This window comes from Tachyglossus aculeatus, chromosome 16 (genome assembly GCF_015852505.1).
Source record: "Tachyglossus aculeatus isolate mTacAcu1 chromosome 16, mTacAcu1.pri, whole genome shotgun sequence".
Classification (NCBI taxonomy): Eukaryota; Metazoa; Chordata; class Mammalia; order Monotremata; family Tachyglossidae; genus Tachyglossus; species Tachyglossus aculeatus.
The window spans coordinates 1,282,907-1,293,272 of record NC_052081.1 but is presented as its reverse complement, the minus strand read 5'-3'; the positions used below and the strand labels follow the sequence as shown (position 1 = coordinate 1,293,272).

Here is a 10,366-nt window from a genome sequence, read left to right as displayed (position 1 = left end):
GGCGGAGGCGCTGGGGCTGGATGCCTTCCCAGGCTGGGGGTCGGCCCCTGGTCACTCCTGGGGAGATCCCACCCCGGTCCCGGGGGAGAGACATCTTCTCTGGGGAGAAGCCAATCCTCTTCTCGTTGCCGGGGCAGGCGCCCTTGGGCCGCAGGGAGACAGCACCAGGACCCTGGCGGGAAACAGGACACGGACAATGGGTCAGAGAAGGAGCCCGGGCGGGAGGGGGCACTGGCAGGCTGGGCAGCCGAGCTAGCCGAGGCTCCTCAGGGCAAGGAGCACAGGTCAGTGGGAGTTCTCTGCCCCTGGCTGGGCAGCCTGGACCCGGAGGAAGTGCCGTCTTGATTTCGAGCTTCCTGGGGACCACCGAGACTCCTCCTGCTCCCTGCCATCCATCCCAAACACTACTGCTCTCTCCACATCTGGTCTCTCTGTACCTTTCTTGCACAAGAGACTGGCTCTTGACCTTGACCTGCCTGCTCCTTGCGGGCTGGGGCTCCGGCCCCGCCTCCCTCTCCTCTTGCTTGCTTCCCACTGGGGAGTCAGGCTTCTGGCCGGCATCCTCCTGCTGCGGGCCGGGGACTTCGTCGACCTCCGAACCTCCCGTGTTGCCCGGGCCCCTGCAGGTAGGGGACCTCCCGGCCCGCCCGCTCCAGTGGCACCCAGAGCCTCCATCAGGGGCCGGAAGACCTGACTGCAGCTGGGCCCTTCCCGCTCTTCCTTCACTGCAGCCCCCACCCCAGATCCCACCCCATCCAAGTGGCCTTCCCAAAGCCTTTTCCCTGCACTCAGGATAAAACGCCGACCCCCGAGGGCAGGGGAATCAGGGATAAGGCAGCTGACCGACTGACCCTCAGCCCAGTAGTAGCCTGCTCTGGCCCTGGACCATACCACCGAACAGGTAGGGGCGGGGGTTGGAGGCCAGTTTCGGGGAGGGAAAGAGCCTACTCAAAGGAAAGCAGGTCTGGGTGACGTCCCTCCCAGTCCAGGCTGTTGGTCCTAGCCGGCGGGGGGCTGCTGGCCCGTGCAGGGCCGCTGGCCCGCGGGGACTCGGCCAGGCTGACGGGGCTCAGGCTGCGCTTGAGGCCTGTCCTCTCGGGGAGGTCCGGGGACGAGACCCGGCGCTGCCTGCCCGCCACACCCACCGTGCCCGCCGTGCCCTGGGGACCGTCCTTGTGAATGAGGTCAGGCACAGACAGGGGGCCCACCCCATTCAGCCACGGCTCGGCCCCGGGTCCCAGGTCCGCGGGCTCCTCTGCCTCGGGGAGGCTGGGAGTCCCAGTCCCCTCCGACACAGGCTCCTTGGACGGCAACTCTTGGGGCCACCCGGGCACCGCCTGCACGCTGCCTCCCAGGGGACCGACGTCAGGCTGAGGGGGGAACAGCATGTCCTGGGGGGTTTTCAGGGCCCGCGGGGTCCGCTTCTTGGTCCCGGGGGGAGGAGGGTCCAGCCGGGGGAAGGCTTCCAGCAAGGTCGACCTGCAAGAGAAGCCCCGACGAGGTGAATCCGTGAGCCCGGTGTGACGGACAGCCGGCCCCCTGCCCACCACGGGCTGTGACTGGCAGGGGCAAACCTGAGCGGCCGCTCGAGAGATAAGCAGACGGAGGGCGGTGTGGCCGGCCGTGGCCTCTAGGCCCATTTCCACCCGGTCGTTTGGCTCTGGGTAGAAGCGAATGGTTCTGCGAGGCTCGCCGGAGCTGGGGGCTCACGGCAAGGCCACCCTTTCCCCTGACTCACCTGGCCTCCTCCGGCCGGGCTCCGGGGAAGGCCGCCCCCACGTTCGGATTGATCTCCATCACGCCCACATCGCCGAGGCTCACGGACTCCTTCCTCCGCAGGAAGTCGTTGACCTTTGCTCCGACAGCCTTCCCCAGGTTCTTGAGATGCTGAGTGCTGCCTCCGGCGGCGCGGGCACCTGGCCCGCCGGACTCCCCGGACCCGGGGGCAGCCGGGCCGGGGCCGGGCTTGGGCACATGGGGGACGGACCGGCTGGCCTGCAGCTTTGGAGTGAGGGCCGCATTCCAATTCTCAAACATGCTTTGGTCATCTGCGAGCAGAGAGAGGAGAGTTGGGGAGGGAGGGTGGGCACAGAGTCAGCACGGCTGGACAGATGGGATCCTGGAAGGCCCATTCCAAGCCTCCCAGGCCTCCCCAGCTCTCCCGCCCTCATAATCCTTTTCAGTCAGGCCTTCCCCAGCCCAGTTCAGACCCTCAGCTCCAGCTCTGGAGTGATTCCTGGCCCCCTGGGAGTGGGAGGTGTGGGATGGAGGGCAGCGCTCACCCAGCCTGAGCCCCCAACAGCTGGGTTTAACTGGGGATGACTCCTGGGCCGATCCAAACTTCCCCCGGCTGACCCAGTCCAGGCCAGCCCCAGAACCATTCAAGCTCCAGTTGTGGATGTTCGGCATGCCCCTAAGGGGTTGTGTCCAGAACAGACGCCCGCGCCCACCTCACCCCTGGCAGCTGACTCTGGCCCCCATCCCAGACCCTCCTGGGTTCCTGGGCCCCAACTGGATGGGCTTGGGATTATCCTGGGGTCCTGGGACAGGCCAGGAGCCTGGATCTTCTAGACTGTGAGCCCGCTGCTGGGTAGGGACCGTCTCTATATGTTGCCAACTTGTACTTCCCAAGGGCTTAGTACAGTGCTCTGCACACAGTATGCGCTCAATAAATACAATTGAATGAATGAATGATCCCCCTAGGACCTTCTGGAGCCCCCATTTATCCCCGACAGCAAATCAGAACCATTGCAGTGCCTCAGCCAACCCCCAGCAATGTTGGAGGTCTCCTCCCGGGGACCCTCCCCTTCAAGGCAAGCTCGGGGCTGTTGCTTAGATGCTCACTGGAGGCTCCCACAGCCACCCCTATGCTGCAGGGTGCCAGCCCCCACTGTCCCCACCCCAGGGCGGCCGGCGCTTTGCCCCTAGAAGATCTCACCCCGAGCCAGGCAGGGCCTACAGAGCAGGAGGAGGGAGGTGACGAGGAGGTCTGGGACCTGAGACACAGGCAGCCCCCCACACCCAACAAAAAGCCCAAGGGCAGCTAACAGTCACCACACACCAGGTTCCCAGAGCATGCACAGGGGCGGCAAAGAAGGGCCCATACACACGCACTTCCCCTGGGACAGGAATCTTACCTGACCCAGCAAGGGGCTCGGAAAGCAAAGGGGAGCAAATGAGAAAAGGAGATGGTTTATGCAGCGGCAGGAGTGAGGAGTTAGCCCTGCTCCTGAGCCTGCTGGCAGGGCCATTAAACAGGTCTGTTTCGGCCTGGCCCCGGGTCCCTAAACCCTGCAGGGATTGGAGGTCACGGTCCCCAGGACTGTACGAGGACTGGAGGTCATGGCCCCAAGTTTCTGAGGGTCTCTGGGGTCATGTCCCCGGGGACTGGGTGGGGGTCAGAGGTCAGAGCCCCAGGATTCTGTGGAGAGAGGAGGTCACGGCACCCGGGACTCGGTGGGGATTGGAGGCCATGGCCCCGGGACACTGTGGGGATCGGAGGTCATAGCCCCCCTTGAGACAACCCCTCCTTGGTGGTCCTCCTAGCTGGGTGTAGACCTGCATGCAGGTCAGTCTGTCTCTACTCCTGGTCTTCAGGAGAAAGAAACACCCCTCCCCTTCCTGCTTCACTGATCCTCCTGTGGGGACCGAGGCAGGGTGGGAGCGGACAGGGGGTCTCGGGATAAAACCATGACTCTGCTTGGGACCCCACATGTTCCGCACAGAGGTCCGGAATGAGGAAATCTCAGTCTCCTGGTTCCTGACAAAGCGCCGGCCTTCCTCTCCAGGGCAGGAAGGGAACCAGGGGTCTGGGTCCGGGCCCGCATTACGATCTGCCGGACCCTGAGCAGCGGTCACTGAGCCCCACGATCCAGCCGGAGCCCAGGGTCTGGCCGGGACGGGTCCGGCTGAGTGACAGAGTCTAGTGAGGGGGAAGGGTCTGGCTGGGTAACACGATCCAGTTTAGGGAACAGGTCTGGAGGAGGGAATGGGATATGAAAACTGCAGTGGCTGCAGGACCGCCTCCAGAGTCTGAAGGGAAAGACGATGCCCCTTGGCCTGCTCGGGGGTATCGTTCACCTGCCCAGAGGCAGGGGCCTGGACCAGATGGCCCTCCCCCAGACTTCAGGTCTGAGGTCCCAGCACCACACCTGTGAGCGACAGAGTCACTGGCTCAGGACCCGCCCCGAATCTGGCGGTGTTAACCCTGCCGCCAATCCTGCCCCAGCTGCCCCGCTGGGAAAGGTGGATCGGGCCTGAGAAATGGGGAAGAGAGGAGCGGGACGGCGGAGGCCGAGGAAAGAAGGCCGATGGAATTTATTTATTGATATTAAAATCTGTCTGTAAGCTCATTTGGGGTAGGGAACATGTCTCCCAACTCTGTTATATTGTCCTCTCCCAAGAGCTTAGTACAGTGCTCTGCACACAGTAAGCGCTCAATAAATACGATTGACTGTCTGACTGATACCCCGCCCAAGCACTTCTGAATGCCCACCTGGGGGCCACGCTAGGTCTCCAGGGACCCCGGCCTCCCCTCTGTCGATCTGCTCCCCTCGCTCAATTCCCTCTAGACTGCTACCTCCTTCAAGGCAGGGGTGAGCTCCGGCCAATGCTCTAGCCACTGGCCCTTGGGGTAGCCCCAGACCCAGGAGCACATTCATGGGGTGGGCAGGGAGGACAGCGTCACATGGAAACTCAAGAACAACGGGCCCCTCCACTGCAGGGTGGGGTTGTGTGACTGTCTATGACATCAGGTGACCCGAGAATGTTTTCACTCAGACAATCCGTGGGCCTCTCCGAACGGGTCAAAGACAGCGTCTCTGGCCGTGCCTTGGCTGGATATGGAGAACTTCTCCCTTCTCAGCATATCTGGCCCCCACAACCCTTCTCTAGCGATGAGGGACCAGCCCAAGCTCACCCCCTTCATGCCCGACGCCGGCCTGCCAGGTGACCGGGGGACCCCGGGGACGCTGGTCGGGGGTCAGGGGGGAGTCTGGTTTCTAAGCTTTCAGTGGAAAGAATCGGGGCCAAACAGCCGGGTGGACAGGTCCTGTTCCCCCTGCAGCTGGGCCGCCCGTCCGTCTGCCCAGTCCAACATCCCGAGATGTCTATCCATCAAGCCCAGAACGCCCGGCCACCACCCACCCCGCCCCCCCGGGTCCAAAGCAGAGGGTCAGTGCTGGCTCATCCCACCTCTCCCTTTGCAGACTACCCCTTGGGAGCCACGCCGAGCAGCGGGGCAGTGGAGCAGAGCTGCAGCATCTACCGGCCCTGGTTCTCCCCATACAGCTACTTCGTGCGCTCCGAGGGGTCCTCCCACCCGGAGGGGCTCCCCGAGCTGAGCCCGGAACCCAGGGAGCCTGGCGGCAGCCAGTCCCAGGCCCCGGCCAAGAGCCCCCGCCCCTCCTCCTCTTCCTCCTCCTCCGCCCTGGAGGAGGCCTGCCCCTGGGCCCCGGCCTCCCAGCACGGGCCCAGCCTCCCCTGCGTGGACTCGGTCAGTGCCTGGGACCTCCTGTCCGCCTCTAAGGGCCAGCCCGGCCAACATAATGGCTACAAGTGCTTGGGCTGCTGCCGCCTGTTCCCCACACTGGCTTCCTTGCACAGCCATGTGGAGGGCGGGCACAAGGAGGGCTTCAGCTGCCACCTCTACTACCGCAAACTTAAAAGCCTGCGGGCCAGAGAGCACCGGGGTGGAGGCAGGCGGCGGGCCGCTAGCGCCTGCTGGCTGTTCAAGTAGTGGGGCTGCGGTCCCCGCTCCCGTCCGGTGGTGAGCCGGGAGAGAGCCAACGTTACACCGTCGGAGAAGCGAGAATAAATGGAAATATCAGTCACAGCCTCCCTGTGAGCCTGGTGCCCCTGAAGTATCCTGGCCATTAGGCCCACTGGTTTGGGGCCTCAGGGTCAGGGCCCAGATGACCCACGAGGAGTGGTGTCCAGGCTGGGGGCAGTTCGTTGGGGAGAAGGAGCGAGAGGAGGAAGCGGGGAGGGCAGGATCTTTCTAGCTCATCCCCCAGCCCCACCTCCGGCCACCTCCGCCATTTGCTGCCACTGCCCAGCTGAGTGGCCAGACCGGCCCTTTGAGGTGGATGCCCTGGGCCCTCCATGATGGGGGGCGTCCGGCCGCCCCAGAGGACCCTAGCTTGGTGTCCCAGCCTGGCCCGGCAGCCCCCTCCCTGCCAGCCCCCCAACTCAGGTCCCCACCATTCAAGACTGGGGAGCTGGGCCAGTGACGCGGCCCACCGACCCGCGGGACTGCTTTCTCCTGCCCCGCCCTGTGGAAAGGACATCTGAGCCCTGATCTCTAGGGCCGGGCCAGTGAGGCCCCTCCCCAGGCTCGCCCCCTCCCCAAGAACTCCCATAAACTTGTGGGGAATGGAGCTGAGGGACTAGGGACGGGGTCAGACTCCAGATTGGGTCCTGCCCTGTTCTGGGGGTGAGTGTCCCTACTCCTCCCCCTCCCGCTCCCCACAGGAGCACAGACCCCTTTCTGCCACCCCCACCTCGTTCAGACCATCTGACTCTGGGCTGGTCCAAGGGAGCAGTCCTGGGCACTGGGAGACCATCTGCCCTCCTTCCCCCCCCACCCCAATTCCCCCTGACCCTCGGCACAAGTCCTAACTGATATCCCGGGGCTCACAGTCTTACTCTACCCTGCTGGGGTTGGGAAGGGAAGCGGAAGGGACACAAGAGCGAGCAAGAGAGAAAGACAGCAAGAAACAAGAAAGGACGACAGAAAAGTTTCTGGAAATAAGAAAGATTTATTTAGCAAAAGCCAAGAGTAGAGACAACACCCAGGGGTAAGTGCACTTACATTAATGGAATCTGCTTCCCAGATATGATCCAGTAGAGTGAATGGTGAATGGCCACAAGTGCAGGAAAGAGGGGAGCAGGGGGAAGGGAGAGGAGAGAAGAGGTCAAGGGAAAGGGCCACAAAATAAATGCCAGAAGAGCAGCAGGAGAGAGGGAGGCCAGAGCGAGGGGGAAGGCTAAGAGGGTGGCAGAACGCTCAGTCTCCATTCCCACTGTAGGGAATGGGAAGCACCCCTCCTCTCTGGCCTCTGTGTAACACCCTGTAGCCGGGGAGGGTTGGGTCTGGGGGTCAGCCAGAAGAGGTCCCTTCTGGGATAGTCAGGAGAGTACCTCACCTCCCTTCTCTCCTTCTACTGCCCAGCCCGCAACCTCCGCTCCTCCACCGCTAATCTCCTCACTGTACCTCGTTCTCGCCTGTCCCGCCGTCGACCCCCGGCCCACGTCCTCCCCCGGGCCTGGAATGCCCCCAATCCCTCTGCCCCTCCGCCAATCTAGCTCTCTTCCTCCCTTCAAGGCCCTGCTGAGAGCTCACCTTCTCCAGGAGGCCTTCCCAGACTGAGCCCCTTCCTTCCTCTCCCCCTCGTCCCCCTCTCCATCCCCCCATCTTACCTCCTTCCCTTCCCCACAGCACCTGTATATATGTATATATGGTTGTACATATTTATTACTCTATTTATTTATTTATTTATTTAACTTGTACATTTCTATCCTATTTATTTTATTCTGTTGGTATGTTTGGTTCTGTTCTCTGTCTCCCCCTTTTAGACTGTGAGCCCACTGTTGGGTAGGGACTGTCTCTATGTGTTGCCAATTTGTACTTCCCAAGCGCTTAGTACAGTGCTCTGCACATAGTAAGCGCTCAATAAATACGATTGATTGATTGATTGATTGATTGAGAGCCTCGATGGCCCTGCCGGACAGCCCCCCTGGGGCAGTACTAAAGCTACTTGCTGGTCCCCTTGTTTCACCCAATGGGAGCGCTACAGCCCCACGTCCCACGGGGCAGGAAACCAGGACAATAGGAGGAGGGAAGGACCTCGGCCTGACAAGGACCATTCCGGCTCCAGCTAGGAATTTCCAACCTTATTTTTCCGCTTCCGAGTTGGAACCCATCAAGTCTGACCTTGCTCGTCCTCTCTTGGATCTATACGATTCTCTCTGTGGCTGCGTGTCTGGGTCACCCCGCCACCCCCGGCCTTCCCTCGTTCTCCATCCTCCAGCTCTCCTGCTCGGAGTCCTTGCCCACCCTTCCCTCTTTCTCTCCTACTTGACTTGGCCACCCCAGGCCCCAGGCCCTGTCTCCTGAAGCCCGAGTCCCTCACCATGGGCCCCCTCAGCCGTGGTGGGGAGGCAGGGGACTGCCACCTGAAGACCCCTGATACCTCCCAACACCCTCTAGTCACCCAAAAGCTGCCAACAGACCAGTGGCAAAGGAGATCAAGAACCTCTCTGGCCCCCAGAACCCCCCCTCCTTCCCCCGGCCATATCTCCCTGCCCCTCAAAACCCATACAAACCCTGCCTGGAAGAAGGAAACAGAAAGAGGGGAAAGCTATGCTGACACTTGCCCACTGTGTGACCTTGGGCAAGTCAACCTGATCACCTTGTATCCCCCCCACAGTGCTTAGAACAGTGCTTCGCAAATAATAATAAAAAAAATAATGATGGCATTTATTAAGTGCTTACTATGTGCAAAGCACTGTTCTAAGCACTGTAAGCACTTAACAAACACCATCATTATTATTATTATTATTCACTTCTCTGGGATCCCAGCTTCTTCATCTTCAAATTGGGGATGAAAAAACTGTTCTCCTATGCCTGACTCGATTACCCTGTGCTTAGCACAGTGCTTGGCACACAGCAAGGGCTTCGTAAATATCACGATGATGATGATTATTAGATAGACCCCCTCATTTCCAGGCTCCCCTTAACTACCCGCTCTCATCTACCTCAACCCTCGGCCAACTCTACTCCTCCCTCGACCTCCCCGCATTCCTCCATGTAATGAAGGCTCCTTCCTCCCAGAGGCCCTCCCTGAGGAATCCCCGGACCTCCCGGTCATCACCGGGGGCCACCGATGTGCAAATGCGCGTGCTCGTCTATCAGAGAGTCTCCCTCCCTTATGGCGGAATCGCAATTCCCGACCTCCTACTCCCCCACCAGAGTGGGTCTTGCCCTTCCCCGAACATCCCCCGAAGCCCGCAGCAGGCCCGGGCCTACTCGGGTCCTGACACGGGCGTGGGTACCGGCGTTGCCCCCACCCTTTCCACCGGCGATGGGTCAAAGGGCGCATGGCTGTGATTCCTGACCCGCCTGGCATCATCCGGAATGCCCTGGCCCCCGCGCAGCCACTGAGCCCCTCTGAGCACGAGGGCGGCACGAATCGACTGGCAGGGGGTCTCCCCCATGCTCAGGGGCGGGGAGGTCGGGGAGGGGGCGGACCAGTGGCCTCAGTGAGCATGGCCAGAAAGAGATGGGGCAAACCAGGCTGGAGGCGGGGTTGGGCGGACTGAGACTATGATTTGGCCGCCAAGCTACTCTCCGAGCTCCCAACCCTCCCGCAGGACCTCAGACAAGCACCACCCTCCCTGCCTCGGGCCCTGCGCCGATTCACTGCTCGGGTCGTGCCCTGAGCCCGCAGCCTGGGGTGGGGCCCGGGGCAGGCCGGGAAGTAGTGGCAGAAGTGCCCGGGCCTGGCAGAGGCCGAGGTCATGGGCTCCACACCCCTTTGTGCCCTCCACTCTCCTTCACGCCCTCCGACCCCTTCATCCCCCCCGGCTACACTGCGATCTCATCGTCCAGGCTGTCCCCGAGGCCCTGGCTCTGCAGGACGTTGAGCAGCGGGGGCGGATCCTCCTGCGACCACGGGTCGGGCTCCTCGCTCTCGTCCGTGTTGGACTCGTACTCGGACGCGATGCCCGACTCGCGGAACCTGATGAGCTCCAGGCTGCCCAGGGGCCGCCGCGCCTCCGCCCCGGGAGGCCGGTCCCCGGGGGGGCAGGAAGCGGAAACACTCCAGCTTCACCAAGCCGTCGCGCCTACCTAGGGGGCTGCCCAGAGCCTGGGCGAAGTCGGCCGCGCCGCCGGGCCCCGGGAGGGGCGGGTGGAGGTCCTCGGGCCGGGGGGTCGTGGGGTCGCACAGCACGGGCAGGGCCCCGGAGCGGAAGGTGATCTCCAGCAAGCTGTCCTGGGAGCCCGCTGCGGGGAGAGCAGAGCCAAGGGGGCAGGGTCACGTCTGCCGGGTGACCTGAGGCCAGCCCCTTAACCTCGCTGGGCCTCGGTTTCCCCGTCTGTAAAATGGGGAAGAAACACCTGCCGGTTCTCCCCTCCCAGCGGGGCGTGAGGAGAAAGTGAGGTCACCGAAGACCAAGCGGGCTCTCCTCCCTCCAGCTGGACTATTCCTCTACGCCGTAGGCAGGGAATGTGTCTACCAACTCTGCTGCATTGTACTCTCCCAGGCGCTTGGTACAGTGCTCCGCACACAGTAAGCACTCAATAAATTCCACTGATGATGATGACGGTGATGAGAACTGGGTTTTCTCCTCAACTCCCAACTGG

General features: G+C 62.3%; 3 protein-coding genes across 3 annotated transcripts in view; 1 reads left to right on the top strand and 2 right to left on the bottom strand.

The window, feature by feature from the left end:
- Nucleotides 1-944: 944 nt before the first annotated feature.
- On the bottom strand, nt 945-2,409 carry C16H1orf226 (chromosome 16 C1orf226 homolog). The gene is made up of 3 exons (XM_038757836.1): nt 2,283-2,409; nt 1,739-2,048; nt 945-1,479 (listed from the first exon to the last, which is right to left on the bottom strand). Exons 1-3 carry the CDS (start codon nt 2,407-2,409, stop codon nt 945-947), a joined length of 972 nt encoding a protein of 323 aa, XP_038613764.1.
- Nucleotides 2,410-4,796: 2,387 nt separating this feature from the next.
- Nucleotides 4,797-5,831, top strand: SPATA46 (spermatogenesis associated 46). Its single transcript, XM_038758271.1, has 2 exons — nt 4,797-4,947; nt 5,208-5,831. The coding sequence occupies exons 1-2, from the start codon at nt 4,842-4,844 to the stop codon at nt 5,735-5,737; spliced, it is 636 nt and encodes a 211-aa protein (XP_038614199.1). The 5' UTR covers nt 4,797-4,841; the 3' UTR covers nt 5,738-5,831.
- Nucleotides 5,832-8,527: 2,696 nt separating this feature from the next.
- The window catches only part of LOC119938442 (nitric oxide synthase 1 adaptor protein), a 47,116-nt gene continuing 45,277 nt past the window's right edge, over nt 8,528-10,366 (bottom strand). Inside the window, 2 exon segments of the mRNA XM_038758270.1 lie at nt 8,528-9,796; nt 9,798-10,006. Coding sequence (XP_038614198.1) covers nt 9,587-9,796; nt 9,798-10,006 — 419 coding nt within the window. The 3' untranslated portion in view covers nt 8,528-9,586.